Source organism: Dendrobium catenatum, unplaced genomic scaffold (assembly GCF_001605985.2).
Source record: "Dendrobium catenatum unplaced genomic scaffold, ASM160598v2 fragScaff_scaffold_1056, whole genome shotgun sequence".
Taxonomy (NCBI): domain Eukaryota; kingdom Viridiplantae; phylum Streptophyta; class Magnoliopsida; order Asparagales; family Orchidaceae; genus Dendrobium; species Dendrobium catenatum.
Genome location: NW_021319518.1, coordinates 4410552 through 4434748, shown reverse-complemented (window position 1 = coordinate 4434748; position 24197 = coordinate 4410552). Strand labels below are relative to the sequence as shown.

Below are 24197 nucleotides of genomic sequence, written 5' to 3'. Positions count from 1 at the left end.
ACATTAAATGGTAATTAAATTACTTAATTATATATATATTGTGGATCTTATTTTATTGATAAAAAAGCTTTTAGTTAAAATAATTTATTTATTTTTTAACTTTGGAAAAATTAAAGAGTTTGTGAAAATAGCAATAGTAAATGAATTTATCTTTATGATAAAATATTGTAAATATAATTTGCATAAAATAGCAAAACATTTTGAATTGAATAAATAAATTAGTTGAAAGAAAAGATATTTTCTTTGGCAGTAATATGAATCATAAAATATAGCATATATTAATTTAATATGAAGGGTTCATCATTAATTATTTGGTTGAGTGATACACTGATACTATCTTTAATCTCTAATGAATATATAAAGAAGTGAATCCTTCCAGAAAAAAAAAAACCTTTTTAAACTGAAATATTGTAATAATTAATGAATTTGTTTTCCTTCTAATCAGATTGAAAGCCAATCCTATTCTAATATCTTCACAGCTAATACTCTCATAATTTGAGAGTTTGAGGGCCTTCATGTTTGATAAATATATATAATAAAAACATAAATAAAAATAAAATAAAAATAAATAAATAAATAAATGTTTAATAAATATACCATTTTTATTTTATTGCACAATCAGTAGTTATATAATATAAAAATTTATTGAATTAAAAATTTTTATATTAAAAAAACTACTTTAAAAAACAGTAAATAAGCTGTCCTAACCTAAGATTTATTCTGCAAAAAGTGATTAGCAGTTCATTCCAAAATAAATGGTATCATGTACAATAATCAACATAAAATTCAGAAGAGTAGAGTTCATATTAAACGAAAATTTGCATATGAAGATGCAGGTGGATTTGTATACAGCACCGTTTAGCTGATTGATCACAATAGTCTAAGGTTTTGTTTGGGACGGCTTTCTTACTGTTTTTTAAAGCGGCTTTCTAGTATAAAATTTTTAAAAAATTGCTTTAAGAAGCAGTAAGAAGCTGTCCCAAACAAAGCCTAAGGTTTCATTTGAGATGCCTTTCTTATTGCTTTTTAAAACAGTTTTTTAATACAAAATATTTTTATTGAAAAGCTGTTTTAAGAAGCATGAAAGTTCCAAACGAAGCCTAAGAGATGCTGATTTAATGATTTAGCCAAGAGAGTAAATTATACGGCTAGATAGCTCATTGCCCACTACTGTCACAAATCTTTTCAATTGCAATTCCAACTCCCGAATGAATCTCTTCTCTGTGGGATCAAAAAGCTGTCGAAGGTTCTACAAAAAAACAAATAGAACATATAAGAAATTGAATGCATGGGAAGAATGAAGCTTTTGCAAAACTGTAATGCTAACCAATTAATAGCTCGATTTTAATTTTTGTATGAGATTTTTTGCTTTTTTTCTTAAATTTTTAATTTAAAAAAAATGAAAGTGAATATTTTTTTCTAAATGAAAGCTTCTTTCACCTCATTTTTAGTTATAATATAATATATAGATATGGTTATGTAGAAGAGTATATAAATAGAAAAAAAAAACTAATTTAAATTTTATTGCTTGATTGTGTATAAAATTTCATTAAAGTTTGGAAGGGAATATAAGCTTCTCCAAAAATATTATAATGAAAATAACTCAAATCCATTAAAAAAAAGAAAAAAAAAAGTACCTAAGAGAGGCCCTAGGCTTAAAAAGAAAGAAGAGGCATATGGATTGTAATCTAGGAGTTATTAGAGGATCGATCCAACAATTAGATTTCTTAATCTATGTGTTCGAAGATCTCTATTGTTAAGGTCTATAATTGCACCAAGGTCAACTAGATCAAATATCAAAAAAAGGATGAGAGAAAAACGCGACTTTGTGCACATGTAGTATGATACATGTCAGCCAAAACAGAATGCATCGGCGCATCAAGGACAACAAAAATAACTAAGATTGACACTCATATTTCGCATGGGCTTTGCGTGAAAATTGAAAAATTAGCTTATGTTCAAGGTAACAACACTGACATCAATTTATGTGAACAATAAAGATTTTGCCAAAACACTAAATAATAATATAAAAAGAAAATGCAGCTTAACACCCACAATCATCTTTTCAAGATCTATTGTCTAGTGACGAATTGCTATTAATTTTGATAAGGTTAAAGCAAATAATTATTGAAAAACACCTATTAATATTCATGATATTTAATGTTTTAAAGATTTGACTATTTTTATAAATGATTCATTAAGGTTTAGTATTGTCGTGACTCCAATCGCACACTATCTAATGTAAGGAGAGTTTATATAGACTAAGGCTTCCTTTCAGACGGCTTTCTTATTGCTTTTTAAAACAGCTTTCTAGTACAAAATTTCTAATTTTTCCATTAGAAAACTTCTTTAAAAAGCAATAAGAAAACCGTCCCAAACGAAACCTAAGTCTATTGATCATTATCTATTGCCAAAAGAGTTTGTACTTTACCCTAACAATTAAGTATTAAAAATTTAAGCATGATTTATATGAGAATATTCATAAAAAATAGCTACTAACAATGATAATTATAAGTTTTTACTCATGTACAAAAATAGGCATAACCATCTAAAATTTTGCACGCATTAGAACTCATGACTGTAAATTAGAAATTCAAGAAAATTATGGCATTTTAACCTAGAAAGACGGCTTATCTTGTTGGGTTTCTATTTTAAGTCTAGGCATATTATATTTTTAATCATTCACACAACATATGCATGATTTGTTTGAGAGTATTCGTAAAAATAATACTACTAATTGATAATTATTAAGTGTTTTACTGATGTAAATGTGAAGTTTATACTAAGGAGAAAGCAATGGTATATTTGAATTCAGAAAGTCCTTCAGGAGTCCTTAAAGATTAAATGCCAAAAAGGCATGACCATTTAAAATATTGTAGCACATATGAACTAACACATAAAACGTCAGTCTTCCGATGACCCGATTAGAAGAGTAGATGCATTGGATTTGACCTATGTTAAGAGACATAGAGTAAGCCCTAGAAAGACTTGGCTAAAAAATATTAGAAATGACCCTCTTTTATTAAATTTAAATGGAAATTTGACTCTTAATAGAACACAATGGAGAAAAAAGGATTCATGTAGTCAACCCCACATAGTGGGATAAAGGCTTGATGTTGATGTTGATGTTAATGTGTTTTATTTGATTTTGCTTCATTAACCTATTATCAATTCCTTAGTTTCTTCTCTCTTTCCCTCTCATAAATTCATATTAAATTTGCCAGAAAAATCTACTCAACTTATTCCTAAAGCTATTTTGGATGATGACGTTGCACTTAGTTCCAGAGATATTTTGAACACTGATGTGATAATTCTATTTTTAATATGTCACTGATTAATTTGTAGGAAGCACATAATTTATGCCCTAATCTACTCAGTGAAATGTCATAAACTAATTTTTTTAAGCTGAATTTTTTAAACTTGATTGATTTGATAAAACCTACAAGTTTGTACTCGTCGAAAACATTGAGCAAGTAAATGAGCTAAAGGTTACTTATATTATTTAGTAGTTTTGTTATTATAGTTTATTTGGAATAGGCTTACGATGAATGTTTATGAGAACAGAAAATATTCTCTATTAATTTGTTTCCATAGTGTTAGGTTTTGAGATGTGGAGATAATTATCTTACCAATCTTGATCGTAAAATCAAAACCTAACTTTTCATTTATTTTCATGCATTCCTAAAAATTCTTTCTAACCAGTATAAGTTTGTTACTTATTAACCTAATGCCATTTATCTAATAGCCACAAGTTTACTACTTACCACCTATAAGCTTCATACGAGGAGAAGATTGCATGGCTTTGAAGGGCATCACTCATTCTTCTCCTTCATATAACTAGGTGCCAAGGCAGAGTTCAAAAAAGTGGTAGATAGAGTGATCAAAGGTTGGTAATTATCTTTGTCGATGTCATATAGAGGAATTTCTCCGTTAGATAGCCACAAGCAAACCATGAAGAGCATGGTGTTGAAGGGTGGTTAACAACATATAACCTTAAAGAATTATAAAGGAGATGATTGTCATGTCATTGAAGGACATCGCTCCATTCAACCAAGTGCAGAAACAAAGGCAAGAGAAGTAGCTCATGAAGTAATCAAAAGTTAGTACAAAAACGGATTCATACAAATGGATTTCTCTGTTCAGAAGTCAATAGTGAGCACTAGAGCGCCAGTTATGACAGTCATAAGCTAGAGACATTCAAGAGAAAATCAGTAACAATTGGAGAGATTATTCTGTGCGGACTCTGGACGGTTCTACCGTCCGGTACCGCTTGGTACCGAGTGGTACCGACACTCGGTACAGCACAGTACCGCGCTCGGTACTGAGCGCGGTACACTTCTGGGGTGACGTGGCGTATTTTTATTGGCCTCTGGATGACGTCCGGACTCCGCACAATATAATTTGTCCAATTGGAGGGGCTAGTGACCAGCACGGTGTTGACATAGGAGACGAGCTTTCCTAACATAAGTCCCTTGTAGTCCTCATTTCTCAAAGCTTCCTTTTGTTAGATCACATAGTTTAAAATCTATTGTTTTCTAATTTACGTAATTTATTATTTCATTTAAGAAATATTTAACCAACGACTAAGGTGAGGATATGGGGTGCCCTATATGAATTTTCAAGAAATGCTTAAGAATTTTGAGAAAAGTAAACATTTTCAAAACACATAAAAATATGTAAGCTGCATAAAGAAATTGACATTTCAGGAAGTGTTTGACATGTTTATGATACCTAAGCAAGTTTTATTGCGGTTAAGGTTAAGAGAAACCTAATAACACAGATAATGATTATTTTCTAAAAAAACAGTCAGAGGTGATAATAAGTGCATACCTTGAATCTAAGACGTGAACCATGCAAGTCAATTAGAATATTGCCAACGTTAAACATCATTAACTCGTTCCGCAAAGGTTCACGACTAACTTCCACATCAGATTTATTATACTCATCTGCATCTAGAACTTCATGATCAGCACCTGCTTCACCTCTTTCATTACCAGAAGACATGCTCGAACCATTATAATCACGAATAGATGTACCGGTAGAAGATGCTTGGTACGGACGGGTTGCAAAATCTGATAGGACAACATATGACTTTTTGTCAAGTAGGGGTCTGGCAATATCAAATGGTACCCACCTGAAAATCAAACATATAGCAAGTAACAAAGATGGGAGCGTGGAGTTCATGAACATTTGTGCTTGAAAAGCTAGACCACTTCATTGCATTGAACAAAGAAAGATAAAAAAAAAATATAACTCAGGAAAGCTAAAATCTCTGCTTAAATCATTCACAGCTAAGTGACATATTATGTTCTATAACATCATGAGTTTGAACTCTAGTAGTTGCCATTTCAAAAAGTTCTCGAATGGTCTCACATATTGGCATTTTCCTGCATTTCAGCTTCTAAATTGAGCAATTTAACTCATGAATGCCAATCTTCCCAGCTTTTCAAAAGCTTTAATTTCATTCGACTTTCTAAGTTGCAGGAAGAGAAGCTAAAAAAAGTCATATAAACTATCAGATGACTTGGAAAGGAAGAACTTACTCATAACGAAGGGGACATAGAAGCTCAGAAGGGCGATATGCTGCTTTGTATCTCATTTTGTTGCAGGAATGGATATAATAGCCTAGATAATAGTACTGGAGGCTCGGGCAGTGATCGCGTGAATCCTTAACCCAACTTATTTCTTGTAAAGCCGAGTATTTTCCAAGTGACAGGAAGGCAAGATCAGGGTCCCAGAATAAATACTTGCTAGATAAACATCTTGGAAGGATATCTACCACACCAACAGCAACAAGTTTCCCGTCAATGACATATTGTTGATGGAAAGAACCAAAACCACAAGGTGGTACACTCCTTGCACCACTAGCAGGCGGAACAAAAATAATAGGAGTGTCCACCAGAAATCTACGGTATGAACTTTCTGTTACCTTCTCTGGTAAATCTCCATGGATATTGATTTGATACCTTTTGTATAAGGCAAATTCTTCAGGATCAAAACTTGACCTTTTCATTCTAATCTCCAGTTTCTGTTTTTTAAACGGAATCTTCGCAATGCTGTCAGTTGAGCAACTTTCTTTATTCTGACCTCTCGCCGTTTCAAAAGTTTGGGTACATGCCTCAATATTTGAAACAAAATCTGAATAATTAGATTGATCGGCGGAAGAATAGAAATTAAGGTGGCCATTGCAGGCTTTAACTAATAGGCCAAAAGGTTGATCATCCCATTTTATGGAAGATGATAGCGCTTCAGCAATGATGTTGGGTGGGATATCCAATGATCCTCCATTCTGACATGGATTATTCAAACCAGCAGGAGAATTGTTTCCATGTGCAGATTGCGCTCGTTTTAGTAATGCAGCAATCTGAAATGGGATGTTGCTCGTATACAATAAGTCTTCCGTTAGTTTTCTTTTAGCTTGAGGTTTTACCTTTTTTACTATGGCTTTCGGAAACTGAATAGAAGGAAATTCACCTCTATCAATGCAAGCACTTATGGCATTATTGATCTCATTTGACAAAACTTGCAAGAACTCATCTTCCTTGAACTTGTATTCATTTTTACCAGATGAAGGTTTTCCTAAAAACATTTCTGAGCTATTACTCGCTAATGATTCATTATTACATGAGTTAATGTAGCACTCTGTAGAGTTCATCTCTTCAAACTGGTCCAGTTTCCTCTGGTTTAATGTACCTTCTACAAGCCTATCCACCAGTATGCAAAAGCAGGTAGTTACTACGGTACCAAAATAAATCCAGGCACACCCAATGATCCGGATGATAGTAGTGAGAAGGGATTGAGCAGAAAAATGGCTTAACAAGATATATACCTTTGCATTTTCTTCTGCACACGAACTTGTTCTTTCGAAGGAACAAAATCACATGCTTTCAAACGAATGGTATAAGGAGGGCAGCAAGTACTTTCCATCTCAGGTTTGTAGAGAAAACAGCCAGATCTCCTCCAACCCCGATCAAGAAGATCTGCCGTTGCATTCATAGTTCATATATCAATACCCACCAAGGAAATTTGTGGTTAAAAAAAGCAGCAGCACAGTTCGTATAACCATAGTCTTTTTTAATGCTTGCATCAAAATAGGATGGTTACAACAATTAAAGGCCATTTAAATGCTTTAGTCATGATACTCGAACAATTACATTATAGCAAATCAAACCCAGCACCCTAGTCGAGCCAAACCGGCCCCAAACCAGCTTCACGTCTTCATGCAAACCACATATCTCGCCCCAATCGCCGTCCTAGCCTTGCACAATAAGTGCGCTTTAGCCTCGCTTCTCCGCAGTAAATCTCATGCTCCTTCCCGCCTCAAGTTGGATTATAAGGAAAAAGCTAGGGCATTAAATACGTGTCACACCTCCAACCGCCAAAACTGTCCATCTGAGCTAGAGCTCTAGAACCTCAGCCACTATTCCCCCTTATTTCCTCTAAGAATCCTTCTTGAGTCAGGAATTCAAGTCCCACAAAATTTAATCCTCGTAGTTTACTTCAACCAAGAGTCATCACATCCATAAGCCCTCCTTTTCCATTGTGTTTCTCCCTCTGTTCTCAATCAGTGTAGGTTGAACTTGTAGAAACCAATCATTGATTTTCAATGTTTTTAAACATTTATGTGTAATTGAGTGAGGATTTATATTGTCTAAGATTTTCAAGTTGATAGTCACCTAATATTGTCACTTCAGATCCAAGGTAAGCGTAGTTCCAACTTTCAAGTATTGCAATTTGAGGTTAATAACATATCATTGTTTATTAGGGGCGTTATCCTTGATGATTTCATTATGTCTTAGATATTTTGAAGGCTACTAGTCCTGCATTTAATATTAAGTTATTGACGCTATTTTCATAGATCTCGTTTTTAATGTTCATAAAGAAATATTAAGCATGGATAGATTTAACTTGATTTATTGTTACATAAATTTCTGAATATCGAAATGATTCTTGTAGTAATAAGGTCCATTTTTAAACACATTGCCTCTATTGAATATTATAAATTTTATTCCTGCAAATCATGTTTCATTAAGAAAATATCACTGGTCTTATTGATTATAAAATAAATATTAAATGCATATTTATGATGTATAAAATATGTATGCATATTTACAATGGCGTGCATGTTGCTAAAACACTTCTGATATTAGCTATTCAGGCCAATGAGTCCACAGGATTTCAATGGGTTTAGTGTCTACCCTTTCTAATTTCAAGGTATCATAATAAAATTAACTTTAAATACATATACATATCTAAATATATAATGATAAATGACTGATGAATCATACTCAGAAATATATGAGAATATATGATACAATGGCACATGAATATTTTAGTATAGAATTGTATTGGTTATTATTTTCACATCATGAACATAATGATACTACAACAACAACAGCAATAACAATAAGACTTTATCCCATTATGTGGGGTCATCTAAATGAATCTTTTTTTCTTAATTGTGTCTTATTAAGAGTCAAATTCTCATCTAAATCTAATAAAGAAATGTCATCATAATGACTCTCTCTAATCTTATCTTCCACTAGAGCTACTCGAACCTTTTCACGTATATGCTCATTTCGTATCATGTCTCTAAGAATAAAGTCACTCATCCACCCGAGCATCCTCATCTCTACAACACTTAACTTAATATTATGCTTCTCTTTTAATGGCCAACATTCTGCACCACAAAGCATTGTAGTTCACACTACCATCTTATAGAATTTTCTCTTAAGTTTGAGAGGGACTTTTCTATCATATAATAAGCCTGATGCATTCCTCCACTTCAACTATCCAACTTGAAAATTCTAATAATAATATCCCCATCTATTTCACCATTACTCTAAACAATAGACCCAAGATATCTAAAGTGTGTACTCTTATTAATGACTTGATCGGCTAAAGTCACAATCCCCCCACTAGATCTATTATTACTAGAATTACACTCCATACATTCAGTTTTAGATCTACTCAAACAAAAGCCTTTAGACTCTAAGATTAACCTCCATAATTCAAGTTTAACTTCAACTCCCTCTCTAGTCGTATCAACAAGAAGAATTTCATCAGAAAAAAGCATACACCAGGGTACAACCTCTTGCAAATGCTAGTGAGAACATCCATGACCAAAGCAAAAAGATATGGGCTTAAGACTGATCCTTGATGTAATCCAACTGAAATAGAAAAATACTTGGTCAAACCACCTTGTGTTTGAACACAAGTAACATCTCCTGCATACATATCTTTAATGACTTGAATATAAGCATCATTAACCCCTTTCTTATTGTGGGCTCCAAAAATTTGCACCCCAGCCTCTCTTGCTTCGGGGGAGTTTGAAAAAAATAGGTTATGGGGTAAATTTTCAGAAGGAATATTGGATTTGTAGATAAGACACTACCCAGAAATTTCGCCCTCATTTTGTGAGGACTTTAGATCTGAGTTTTAATTTCGCATAGGCGCAAACCCCTATAGTTAATTTCCCATCCAGATAACGAGAGAGAACTTTCGATTAAGGCTAGTCGTCGATCCGATACATAGAGATACATGTTATCTAGCATAGTAGCAGTATGGGTTTGGTATTTGAAAATTTAACATTTAAAAATAGAAATTTCACTATCATGCACTTAAAGCGGATGGTGGGGGGAATGATGATGGATCCGATCAAGATCCCATGGTTCCATCATCCCGGGTCATCATTGTCCCTGGTTTATTGGGTCAGAGGAGGTAGTTGACCCAACCTGCCAAAAGAATTCTTGTCGGCAACCATGGGTTGCGTCGTCCAAGGATACCTTGTAGACCTAGGGTGAATATTTGTCTAAGGGGACAAATTTGAATCCACCTTAGCTAACAGAGGGCTTTGGGCTCTATCTATTATATCCTATTAATTTATATTTCAAGAATTTAGTATCATTGGGGAGCATACAGGCTCTAGCCATGACATAGATTAGTTGTGCCATTTGGCGGCAAACCACCCAATTTAGAGGGCCCAGTCATAACAGTTTACCTGTGGTGCCATTTAACGACAAAATTGTCGTTAGAGGACACGTGCCACGTCCCTGCTGGCAAGAGACTGTTTGAGAAATAATCCTAATGATATTTTTGATCAGACATTAACTCTTTGAAAGCTGAAGCATATTTTCAAACTTTTCCACATCGGCAAACTGTTGCGGAGGGTGGATGTATTTTGCTTTAACCATTTTGGTGATTTATTTTAATTTTGAATATTTAGATTTTTGATATTTTTATAGCGTTGAATTTTGTGAGGTGACACTTTAAGTGTTTGAAACTAACTCCTCTGATTGAGATCTATGTTTAACACGACCAATCATCGAGCTTGTTATGGACAATTTCATTTATGGATTAAAACTTATCGACTTTGTTGATTTGCTGACAAAGGATCAGGTTAGTTGTCGACTTTATGTCTTTATTAATGAATTTTTAGTCTTGAAGGCCTAATATGAACGTATAAAACCAAATATCCTGATCGATACCGTGATTATATATTTTTCTATTGGTTCAAGTCATGTCGACTCTCCCTATAAAGGAGGAGAATTTAACTTGAACTTAAGTTTATCATTTGACCTGCGCAGTATCCCTAGACGTCATGCTTGTACTTATAACACACTCGTCGGAGGCCATGCGGATATTTATGAGGCATTTCTGAATATTATCGGTTGAACCTTGTCAACTCTTTCTAATTACTAACAGAGGATCGAGTTCGTTGCCGGATTAGTGCTTTTATTAGTGATTTTTTCTTGTTATAGGCCTTGAAGGCCTAATATAAACATATTAAATCAAATACCTCGGTCGATGTCGCAATCATATATTTGCTCATAGGTTCAAGTCATGTCGACTCTCATTCTATCAAGGAGAAGGATTGGACTTAAACTTAAGTTTATTTCTTGACCTGCACACATCCTTAGATATCATGTGTGTAAATATGACATGCTCGTCAGGGCCCGTACGAGTGCATGATTTCACATGCATTTCTTGTGTTTGTGTGTATACATATTATAGTGCATGTGTGGGGCACTTTTGGATATATGATGGGCCTTCTGCGGTAGTTCGTAGAAGCTTCTGTTTGTCGTAACCATCTTGTATTGGCCCGTCGGTGACATGTTCAGTGCACGACGGGTCTTCTATAGCGGCCCGTAGACACTTGCATTTGCTGCATGTCACTTGCTTCTGGTTGCTAAGGGGTTGATGTATTCGCCTAATAATCACTTATCATTAACTGCGATGATGGATCGGCGTATTTGCTGACCATTGAATAGTGGTCGGTCGTGGGAATATTGTAACACTTACAACCTACTGCTAACATCGATTAAAAAGGCGTTCGAGGCGGACGCCTTAAGGCACGCCTTGAATCGAGGCGGAGGTCGGGCGAACTGAGGCTTAAGCCTCGAACGTCCGGGCAAGGCTTACGCCTTTTTCCACGGAGGCGTACGCCTTAATACGTGAGGCGCCGAGGCGTATCGAGACAGTGCCTCGAAAGGGAGAAAGTTACCTTCAAAGCCAGCGAGTCAACGAGCTCCGTTGTTTCTTCTTATCAAAATGTCGTAACTTATGATCCGACAGGAAGGGAAAGTCGTCAAAGGAGCGCAGTCGAACAGCCACAAAGGAGCAAGCGACGCGTGTAATCTCTACACCTCCTATGAAGCAACGAAGCCGAACAACAAGGAAGAAAAGAGAAGATGAAAGGCAAACCCTAGACGCATAATTAATACTTAATAGTATAATTAGTGCATAAATTAATTGACTAATTAGTAATATAATTATTAATTAAATATTAATATAATTAGCCTAATTAATATAAATTAAAATATATATTATTAAATATATAATTAATAGTATTAATAATAATTATTGAGTAGCTTGTACCGCTCAGTTCATGCTCGGTACCGAGCCAGAACCGCTCGGTACTGAGCAAGTATATGCTCGGTACTAAGCGGTACATGCTCGGTACCACTAGGTACACGCTCGGTACCAAGCCAGTACCACTAGGTACATGCTCGATATTGCTCAGTACATGCTCAGTTCCGAGCCAGTACCGCTCGGTACCGAGCGGTACATGCTCGGCACCGAGCGGTACATGCTCGGCACCGAGCGGTACATGCTCGGCACTGTTAATTACTTTATTTTTATCATTTTTTAGGCTTACGCCTCGATCCGCCTCGAGGCTTACACCTCGCTTAGCCAAAACGCATCGATTCCCGATTTCGCCTTTTAAAACGTTGACCGCTAATTAACACTTGCAGGCAAGTCGTTATGTGTATAACAAATCTTTCATTATTGTTAATGGGTATTTGCATTTGCTACGACCCTCTATCCTTCTGTTACGCCTGGACCGATCCCAGCTAGACCGGTCTGGTTCTACACCCGGCGGCTCAAAGCCGGGCGGAACTAGGCGGAGAACAGAGAGAAGGGGCAGTATTTTGGTGGGCCCTAGCTGGGGTTAAAATGCATTGTGGGAGGGAAATTTTGAAATAGAAGGGTCTTTAGGTATTTTGTAAAACTCCTTTATTGTTAATTAGGAGGATTGGGGGGAAATTGAATCTCATCTTGAATTTGAAACTTGAATTTGAGATCTAGGTTGCCTTGCTTGGGCTCTTGGCGTTGCCAGAGAATTGGAGAGTTGTTCTTCCTCTCGAATTGAAGAACGATTGTATCTTTGCTAATTTCTATTCTTCTACTAGTGAAATCCAAGTCTTTATTTGAGTTTCTAGCTATTTTCTCGCTGTTTTCCTGTGCTCTGGTGCTGTTCTCCATTGAAACTGTTGTTTTCCTCTCCGATTGTGATTAGGTTTGCTTGCGGACTCAAGTATTCCCTAGGGTTACTTGTGAACTCAAGTATTTCCTATCACCTTCCTCATGGATGATATGTTGTGTATGTGTCCCTAGAGGATCTATCACATTGGTGATACATTCGATGTCGTTGCTTGTGGATAGAATTATCGTATGAATGATGTGTATCCTACTATAGCCCGTATGAGCTTGTATGCTTTACAAGTGCATTACCATTGCTTGCATGCAACATGTAACGTTCGTTGTGGCTCATTGTATTTGTTGTATATTCTTCATGCTTCATTCGTGAGTATTCCTATCAATTTTATTGCTTGCAAGATCGAATGCATTTGTCTGCATTTTGATGTTGATTACAGGGTGTCCTTACATTCATCAATGACCTTCCCATACACATTGGTCAGCAGGCTATTATATTCCTTTCGGGTTGGCTTTTAGTTACTTATCAGAAACTATTGTATTTGATTTCAAGTTGATCAGCATCGACTATAGGAATGTTGCTACATTGTTGATTTTCTTGTATGCATTGGCTAGCAAGTTGCCACTTTCACCATACATTAACCCTTAGCATTCACAAGGCTTGTATTATATATTTGCAAGCTAGTTAATATTGATAGTATTTGTAGTTTATATGTTATCGTCATTCATGAGTAGATTAGTGTATTTATTTGCAAACGGATGTTAATTACTGGGTAGGTTGCAACTGTCATTGGTTTCTTCATGCATGTTGATTAACATTGACTACAAATAAGCCATATTCATTACAATTTGCTCAAGCATATCCCATTGGCAAATTACCTTCTCCTTTACCTATAACCTATCACATTCACTAACGACCCCTTTCGCCAGCGCTTTCAAATTTCCCCATGTAGACTTAGGGGCTAAACAACATGAACGCTATATGTTATATATTGCTTGTGTCATCCTTTTAGTGAGTTGACATATTCATCATGATGAATCGACATGTTCATCGTAATCATTTGTACGATCGATATGGATGCCTCTATCACTGGTATATGATTTATAGTGCTTGTTGGGATATTCTTGTGCGTCAGCTTGCAACTAGTTCGCACATACTTGTTAATTGTCATTGCTCATTGTTTGCATTTTAACTGGTGATGATACCCTTTAATATCTATTGCATCATTGCTTGTAAGTAATTTTTGTGCATTCGTTGTATATTCGTCTTCTTTGCTTGTAGACGGTGTGCCGCATTTGTATCATAGCCATTGCATATCGGTCGTCATCATTCGCAAGAGTTTAGTGTATTTGATGATTTCTGTAATGTTGCTCGCGGATGAAACATTATGCACATCATGAGTCTTTTAACATAGTCGGTGTTTGTTCGCGAGGTAAGTTATATTATTCATTGGAGGTTCCAAATCAATACTTGTGGTTGTCTATTCATATTCCATGCAATTTTATTATTCATGATTTGTCTCCTTATTCATTGATGCTCGTCACGCATTAACTTTCAATTCTTGTAAAGGGGTCGGATATGTTTGATTGCATATTAATTATGTTTGAAGATTTTCCTGCCACGAGTCCTTTGTTTATTTGTTGATGTTCATTTCAATATTCTCCACAAGTTCATTTAGCATTTGCTTGTTCATTATTTGATCATGAGTTATGGACTTATTTTATGCATTCATTCAAGTCTGATTTATTGCTTTAAGTTTTGTTCCATGTGGTCCAGATCAAGTCTTCTATCAATTGTTCAAGTCAGATCCTTTGTCATCTGTCACTGTAAAATTCAGCAACCTCCTAAGGTCTCCTCTGTTTAGGGAAAATTTCAGGAGTTTGGGTTATCCCACCACGCTACGAGAGCGTGTATGGTAGGTGTCGGGCGACACCGCAGCCATATTTCTTCAGCCCCACCACGCTACAAGAGCATGTATGGGTCTTCAAGGTACCTATTTAAAAATGCACAATTGTTTTTTCCACCATGCTACGAGAGCTTGGACATGTACTTAGAAGTGTCCCCGGCATGCTACGAGATCGTGTACATGGCTTTCCCCTACCGTGTTACGAGAGCGTGTATAGGGGGTTCTCCGGCTTGCCGCCGAGGGCAGGATTTTTGAGTTCTAGGATTTATACCTGCACGAGGAACGGATTTGATGGCGATGATCTGAAATGTACAAAAATCCCTCTTTTATCATCATCATTTTTTTAAGACAAATAATGATGATATTAACATTAATATTCATATTCATATTAAGGTTAATATTAATATTAATATCCAATTAAAATTACCATGAATGTTGACATTCATGTTAATATTAGTATTGATATCAATACTAATATTAATATTAAAATCATTGAAATATTGAAATGAAAGAGAGGGTGATGATTACCTTCGGTTGATTCGGTCTTTTGGTGAATGTAATAGGGGCTGTTTGAGGTGGAATGGATTGTGGTTTGGTTGAGTTTATTTGGCTGGCTAGGTCATATGAGTGAAGATGGGATTTGATTAGAGGCTTTAGCAAAAGCTATAGTCGGATGAGGGCTCTTGCTATATGGATATCAAGAGGTGAGTGAAGGCATGGATGAAGACTGGATACAAACATCGGGAGGAAGAGGAGCTTGCAGCTAACTGGCTAAGGGAGGTTGGCAAGATGTGTTTGTAGATGGTGTAGAAGTTCAGCTCTATTGGGGTCGGATGAGGGCCGATTGGGTCGTTTGGAGGTCAGGCAAGGTCGAAGGACGTGGAGGCCAACTTGTTGCTTGTGTCAGTGGGTGTGAACAACGCCGAGTTTGGCTACAGGCGGAGGATTTGACAGAAGCAAGAGGAAGTCCGTCTATGAGATCGGTTACTAGGTATTGGAGGTGTTGTCAGTTGCTTGTGGTAGGGCTATGGAGTTTGGCAGAGAAGAGGGAGGAGGAAGGGCTTCCGTACAATAGAGTGGAGTGGAGGTTGGGGTCGGCTAAGTAGATGATGCGGCTGTGAGGGTCGACGAGTATAGGTACATGGAAGAGAAGGGCATTCGGCTTGAGTGAGGCAAATCAAGTTCAGTTGTTGGCGGGTTGATGGTTCGAGTTGCAGGATCGAAAGCTGCGGGAGCTGGAAACTGGAGTTGGCTAAGGCAGAGAAGATCAGGCTATGGAGTTCGTGGGGTTAAGTGGGGAAGCGAAGAAGAAGAAATTATGAACGCAAGAGTTTCGTTTCGCTATGTGTTGCTTTATTCGAGGGAACTTTATAGATCTAGGAAGATATTAGTCTAAGAATAAAAATTTAAATAAACCTTAGCTAACAGGGAACTTTATGCTCTATTCAGTATACCCTATAATTTATCACTCAAATTTAAGTTGGCATTAACTAATAGAGAGCTTAGTTAATAGACATCGTGTCCGTTGTTCATTGTTCTTCATCACGTTTGATCAAAGTGCATACGAGATATCTTTTTTTGTGGTAAATTCAACTTTTCAGACATGTAAATGTTGTCTATTTCACAAATGGAAAACACTTGAGCAACTTCAATCAGTGCATTTTAAATTTGTTTCATGTGGCATTGCATCAATTGGCCACCACACTCATTGTGTTCGCTTGAATTAATCATGAGACACATATGAAGGTTAGCACTATAACTCCAATCTTTTTTATAATGGATCTAAAATACTTAAACCTATCACATCTAGGTATTACCTTAACATCTAATAGTACTAAATGATAACGGTTAATATTACACCTACTAAAATTGCATATCATATACTCAGTCTTTGTTCTTTTAATTCTAAATTGTATATATTTTATGTATTTTCTCTATCATTCTAAATCTTCACTTATTTCAGTGGATGCCTCATCAATTTGAATTATCATCTGCAACAAGTTTTGTCTAAAGCACCTTACTTAAAGTTCTTTGTAGATTCTATAACTAAATAAAAAATATATATAAACTTAATGTAGGTTCATAATGCAATATATTGTGATTGAAAACTCTTTCGACACTCTAGAACTACTTTTAATTCTAACCAATGCTTTATCCTACCTAATATAAATAACCTAAGCATATCTTTGACATAAATTTATTCATCAATGTGCACCAAATCAATTCTCATAAAGTTTGATTAAGTTTGATTATATGTCTTCTCAAAACCAATAAAAAATATATCCAGATCCTATCTTTCCTCTCAATACTTGTCCATTAATTATCTTAATAAAAACATTTCTTCCATAATAGGCCTTCATGATATGAAACAAGCTTCTCTAAAAATGGCATAAATTTTCTATGCATATGTTCCACAACAATCAGCCACAACTTCATTATATAAATCATAAGTTTGATTCCTCCAACGTTAGAATAGTATTGAACATTGGTTAAAAATATTGGTATAAAAATACTTATTCAATCATTGGGTGCCATCTTAGTATTCTAAATTCCATTGAAAATATTTATTAAATAAAACACTTCAATATTCTTCATAACTCTCTAAATCATAATAGATATCTCATTTAGACCTACAACATCACATTTATGTCTTCTTTAGAGTTAACTCCCACCTCACTTTTTTGGATCAAATTATATCATACCTCATCATATAATTCATTATGTTCTTCCAAATTAATTTCGTTCTAAAAAATTTTCATTTAATAATTTCTCAAATTACCATTTTCATCATTTCATGGTATTTTCATCTTGAACCAAGATCATATTATCTTCACATTTAATACATCTACTACAACAACAAGCCTTTATCCCACTATGTGGGGTCGGCTACATGAATCCTTTTTCTCCATTGTGTCCTATTAAGAGTCAAAGTCTCATTTAAATCTAATAAAGAAAGGTCATTTCTAATTTTTTCTAAAAAAAAGTCTTTTTAGGTCCACCTCTCCCTTTCTTAACATAAGTCAAATCTAATGCGTCTGCTTTCCTAACTGGGACATCAAAAGGCTGTCATTTTATGTGACCAAACCATCTAAGGAAACTCTCTCTAATCTTGTCTTCCACTGGAGCTACTCCAACCTTTTCACGTGTAAGCTCATTTCATATCCTATCTCTAAGAGTAAAGCCGCTCATCCACATGAGCATCCTCATCTTTGCAACACTTAACTTAATATTATGCATGTCTTTTAATGGCAAACATTCTACACCATAAAGCATTGCAGGTCTCACTACCATCTTATAGAATTTTCCCTTAAGTTTGAGAGGGACTTTTCTATCACACAACAAGCCCGATGCATTCCTCCAATTCAACCATCCAACTTGAATTCTACTAATAATATCCCCATCTATTTCACCATCACTCTGAACAATAGACCCAATATCTCTAAAACGTGTACTCTTATTAATAACTTGATCGCCCAAAGTCGCAATCCCCCCATTAAATCTATTATTACTAAAATTATACTCCATATATTCAGTTTTATGTCTACTCAAACGAAAGCCTTTAGACTCTAAGGTTGACCTCCAAAATTCAAGTTTACCTTCAACTCCCTCTCTAGTCTTATCAACAAGAAGAATATCATCAGCAAAAAACATACACCATGGTACATACTCTTGCAAATGTCTAGTGAGAACACCCATGACTAAAGCAAAAAGGAAAGGGCTTAAGGTTGATCCTTGATGTAATCCAACTGAAATAGGAAAATACTTGGTCAAACCATCTTGTGTTTGAAAACAAGTAACAACTTCTGCATACATATCCTTAATGACTTGAATATAAGATAAACATTATTAACCCCTTTCTTATGTCGAACACCTTTTAATACACCTGACTTGATCAAATTTCTAGATCTCTTTTCTCTTATCTTAGCTATTTTATATCATTTCATCCCTCCTTATTACTAGGCCTACTATATAAATCATCAAAAGTTTTAGCTTTTCTTTTTGTTCATTATACTCTTTACAATCCAACTTTCTTATAATTATTAAACTCCTCAATATCATTTAATTTTTTTCCATGCTTAAAAAACACATTCATTTTCTTTAGCAACATTTTATATTCCTAACTCCATAAAATCTCCTTGTCAATTTACAATCTATTTCTACATTCTCCTAAAATTTCTATGACAATTCTCTTAATAAAATTAATCAACTTCTGATGTTTGATTTGACATAAAAATTCTAATTTATCTCCCTTAACAACCTATCTTAAAAGATTCAAAATTCCAAAACTTTCAAATCACCTTTTGCAATCAATTTGCTCATTATTTAGATTACATTAACCTTATCTTCTAGTCTTATTCATATTATTTCAATGCAAACCAATGTTTAAAATGGCGTATTCGAGTATTGAGGCGTTTTTCATTCGTGAAGCGAGGCGTAAGCCTCAATATCAAAAGATTGCGTAAATATAAAATGATAAAGTTTTTATACACTAATGAGTGAATAATATAAAATATATAAAAGCATAAGATCTGAAGTGAAATCAAAATATATCAATAATAAGACAACATGAAATATAGTTCAACTCAAAATTCTATCTTTCCCAAATCCCAATATTCATTTCATTAACATATAATTCTAATTTCCAAAAATAAATAACAATGACATATCACATAAGAACTCATAAGTCATCAACACTGTCATCACTAAGGGGTTCTTCATTTGAATCATCATTATGGTGAACTGCTCTCTCCCCTTCCTCCTCTCCTATAGAGTCCAATATCAGGCATTTACTTCAATATTTATGTAAGTTTTAATATATATAGCGTGAGGCATAAGCCTCATGCCAGTGAGGCGAGGCGGGCCTTAAGACGGGCCTCAACCAAGTTGAGGCGCAAGCCTCATAAAAAAAACTCGAGGCGTAAGCATCGAGGCGTTTTTTACTGGAATTGCGCAAAGGCGAGCATCATATTGCGCAATTTTAAACCATGATGCAAACCAACACCTTTTACTACAAGCTAACATTACAACAAAGAAAGCAAAAAAACAAAATTATAAGAGTATTGCCTATTTTCCAATAAGACTATAATGCAACATTTCCAAATATTTAAACTTGACAACAACAACTACAACGAAAATCATACCTATAATATCGACGATAGACCACAGGCCACCTAGACAACAAACATGTTCTTGAGCATTTGTACGGTTCATGAGCCCAAAGTCTTAGATAGGCTCGACTGACCAAATTTCTTACATTTGGTATGTAGATGCAAGGCTAAACGAATCTAAAAGTTTATAAATTTTAAATAAATAAATGTAAGCATATCCATAACGAACATGCAATTAACTATAACATCTTCTAATACAATGGATTAAATTATTTTATAAAACTATAGTGAACTACAAATCATATTTTTCTATTTAGAAGGCTAAGCTAATGGATGAGGCTTGACATATTTTAGCAAAAGCAATGTTAAACCAGGCTATAGAGGATGATAGTTAAATGAGCAGGATATAAGGTTTGGGAAGGGTTAACTGATCAAGTAGGCATCGATTAGATCCGACTTTTATAGCCCATCAAAGGCAGACAAAAGCAATCCAAACGCTCCCAAAGAAAAATCTAAATAAACTGATTCCTGAAAAATACTATCAACAAATTATTCTTAGAAAACTCTTTGACAATTATTTTAGATAATGATGCAGCTGAAAGGTTGAAATGATCTAGAATAGTCCATTAAATCATTTTTTTATGCACGATAACTATATTACATGTCCATTTGCAAAAGATAAGAAGAATTGAAAGCAGTTCATTAAAATGCATCATTTCTCAATGTTCTTACCACACTTAGATGCACATCATTAACAAAAAAGAGGGTAGTCTGCCATGATTTGGTGGTTTCTTTGACAGTTACAATTTAGAAAATTGAAATAGGATATACTTTATCGTCATAGTGAAAAGAAAATATTCTAGAGTTGCGAAGACACATACCTTGATAGTCCTCTGCTTTAATGCTTTGAGCCAACAATCCTGTTCAGTCATATGCAGCACATCAATTAAACAAGCAGCTAATATGCTATCAAGTTGCATCCTCAAAATATGCATCTAAAATATCATTTAGCTTACAGAGTAAAGAAGCATAGAAATCATGCATGACACAGCAGACAACAGACAAATATTCATAAAGCTGTTGGTAGCTTATTGGTTGTTAAGATCCTTTGCAGGTAAAGAAGGAAATCATGCATGACTTTGCAGGTAAATAATTTCCCCTAGCACCGATCCAAAACCATTGTCTCTTCTTCATAATCCGACATAAAAATCGTTCGTAACCTACCAACAACAAATTGGGCATATCGGCCCGCTCGCATCCTCATCAAATCGAGAGATTAAACATAAGAAGAAGGTAAAACGAGAAAGAAAGGAGAGATTTGGGAAATCCGACTGACCATGAGAGATGCTGGTGCGGGAGGTGGATTTGCAGTACCCGCATGAGCTTCTTAGCTGCCCTTGATCCATCACAACAGTCTCCCCACCACCTCCTCTTCTGCTACTGCTTGCTCCATCATTCATCTTTGACATTCCAGACAGATCGATGATTCACTCTTCACCAATTATTCTGCAGCCTTCGAGGTACCCGTTCACTTCTCGTTTGGATCGTTTGAACATGATATCCTCCAGCCGCGGTAGTTTGCGTACTTTTACGCGATGGATCGAGTCGCGGCCAGCCAGATTTCCACGACGTGGGCAACACGTTTCTTGTTTGGATCGAATTACTTGAATGACAAAGAATAAAGTTTCATCATTCCAAATGGAAAAATTTTAGGGAAATTTATATACATATCATTTTATTTTATGCTCTTTACATATCTAACATCCAAAATATTAATATTACATGACTATCACCCATATATAAATTAAATATCAAATATATCACTCCTATAATTCATTTATATCATTCATACAATCCTATAAACTTTAATATTTCATTCCATGCACCTAAATTTGTTCTATGGGTGGTAGTCATGTAATATTAATATTTTAGGTGTTAGATATGTAAATAGCATAAAATAAAGTGGTATGTGTGTAAAACCCCCAAGATTTTATTGAATATGTGTTCCCTAAGGGGAATTAGAGCACGTTTCCCAAAAAAATAGAACACGTCACATCACTTCTTTGATGAGTACGATTATGTATTCGTTATGTACCCATTGACATGGCACGCTCTAATTCACCTCCGAATAATCTGATGTCCGCACAGAATAATTCCTCCCGACATTGATCTAATTTGAGCACCTATGAAAGAGGTATCAAACACTTTGATTAAATTTAGATGTCATAAGAAAATATAATAATTCTATAATTTTTTAAAGACTTCATAGAACTTGCCGACAAGAAATAATAAGTTATCTCTAATAGACTCTAAGTTATCACATTTTGAGGTCTACACTGCTTATGATGACTTTATTTCGCTCTGCTTTGTTCCTAAATTTTACATATAGTTTAAATAGTTGTTATAGTTAAAAAAAAGCTCAAATTTGAATTGATCAAGGAGATATCTTAGGCAAGAGCCATGTAATGCTCTCAAAATGATCAAAATAATGTAAGCATTAACTTCCTATGAATATTAACTTATTTTATTATAAGTTTATATAGATGTAAATTAAGTTAATAGATTAATCAATTTAGTTAGTTAACAATTAACTTGATAGTGGATAATAATGTAGCATGCCATTTATTTAATATATATATATTCTACTGTAGCTATTCCACTAATCTGAGCATGCAAGGGATTGATTTTTGACATGCTGCAATCTGACGGCTAAGGGTGAGTTTGGTGGACTGAGTGGAAAGAGCACTGAGATATAAGATAGGTTTTAGTTCACTTTTCATTCCCAATTTTTTTTTTTACCACATATAAGTTTATCTGGAGTTTGCTAAGCTGTTGTAAGCGGGTGCTAGATGATTCGTGAAGGCTCAGTTGGGAGGATAAAGTCTAGGTAAAACAATCTATAGTTACTAAAATGAACTTTTGCTAAAATCTATGGTTAAAAATGATGAAATTTAATAATGTTTGCTAAAATCAGTTGGTGGTAGTTGAGTTCATTGTGGTAGATTGCTGGACATAGAAAAAGAAAGAAAAGGATTACTATTGAATGAAGAGAAACTTAATTGAGATTGTTTACAAGAGGAAAGAAAGACAAAGTCTAGGATAACAAATTCCTAGCGAGGTGAGATACCCAACCAAGATTATAAGAATTAGTAAATATTTTATTATTGCACTTCATCTTGATTATGTTTATAACCACATTTATTTTAGTTACTCTGTATGAACATGGTCGAATATGTATGAAATTGTTTATGTATAGAGTAATCTTTATCAATGTTAATAATTTCGTAAGTCTAAAAGGGTAAATATTCATAAATAAATGAATGAGAAAAAGGGCACCTAAAGGGCAACTAAAGGGCAGCAAAAGGCACCTAAAGGGCAGCTAAAGGGAAACTAAAGAGCAGCTAAAGGGCACCTAAAAGGCAACTAAATAGCGCCTAAAGGGCAACTAAATGGCAGTTAAAGGGCACATAAAGGGTAACTAAAGAGCAGCTAAAGCGCAACTATGTCATCAAAAGCATATGTCATTAGAGCTAAAAAAGATAACTATATGAAAAGTGAAATAATTTATATATGGGGGATAGGCCCGCACAAGTAAAGGTGAAAGACTTGATGCGGTAAGCCTACACTCTTAATTCTAGAAGTTGAGAAATATGACTCAACCCTGAATGAGAGAACAACTTCAATTCTAAAAAGTTGGGAAGTTAGACCTAACATTGAATTGGAACGCTGAAAAGGTGCAAATGCTTATAACCATCATATGACTTGTTTAAGAACGTTAAACAGTTTTGGTAAGATGAATAATATTGTTAAGCTAAACACTTTTAGACTCAATATGACATTTCAATATGTGTTTTAACTATGTTAGCATTGTTAAGCATTTCTTATTTATTTATTATCATTTCTTATAAATTGCTTGTGTATTTCATTGAGTCAAGCTCATTAGCAGTGGTTGTACTGCATGAAAGGGGAAGGAGCCCTTGGGACAATAAAAAAGAGGTGACCTTTCTTTTGGTGTAAATATGTTTTGGGTGTGCAAAGAGATCTAAAACGAGATCTGAATGCTAGATGTACAGATTTTTGGGTATGTGAAGGAATTTTAAAAGTTTTAATATAGCTTTTTATTTACTTCAATTATAATTGATGTTCATTAAGGGACATTATTTGCTTCCAATTATTAATTATGGAATTAGATAGGTTGGCAAGTTAGGAGAGTCTAAATAGATTTCTTTTACTCACTCCATTCTAAAAGTGGTAGCTCGGAATGGGTGTTGGTATAAAGGAACAGGTTTAGATTTTCCTTCTCTGTTATACTTCAGATTGATTGTTAAGGGGTAGGTCAAATTGGGGTGTGACAGGCCAAGCCTTATATTCATCTATTTTAATTTGACTCAATCAAAATATATTAGATCTGCTTATTGCACGCCTATACTTGAGCGCACATTGTGAGGGGAAGATCCCATGGTTG

The 24197-nt window shown here is 34.8% G+C and overlaps 1 protein-coding gene across 3 annotated transcripts; it reads right to left on the bottom strand.

The window, feature by feature from the left end:
* Positions 1 to 1119: 1119 nt before the first annotated feature.
* Positions 1120 to 21399, bottom strand: LOC110108787 (arginyl-tRNA--protein transferase 2). Of its 3 annotated transcripts, XM_020839579.2 has the most exons (6): positions 21069 to 21392; positions 20614 to 20652; positions 6830 to 6980; positions 5544 to 6704; positions 4831 to 5134; positions 1120 to 1249 (listed from the first exon to the last, which is right to left on the bottom strand). In XM_020839579.2, the coding sequence occupies exons 1-6, from the start codon at positions 21199 to 21201 to the stop codon at positions 1124 to 1126; spliced, it is 1914 nt and encodes a 637-aa protein (XP_020695238.1). In that variant the 5' UTR covers positions 21202 to 21392; the 3' UTR covers positions 1120 to 1123. The 3 variants fall into 3 exon arrangements, with proteins under 3 accessions (XP_020695238.1, XP_020695239.1, XP_028553973.1); XM_020839580.2 differs by lacking the exon at positions 20614 to 20652; XM_028698140.1 differs by lacking the exon at positions 1120 to 1249 and having other exon boundaries at positions 4869 to 5072; positions 21069 to 21399.
* Positions 21400 to 24197: the final 2798 nt, after the last annotated feature.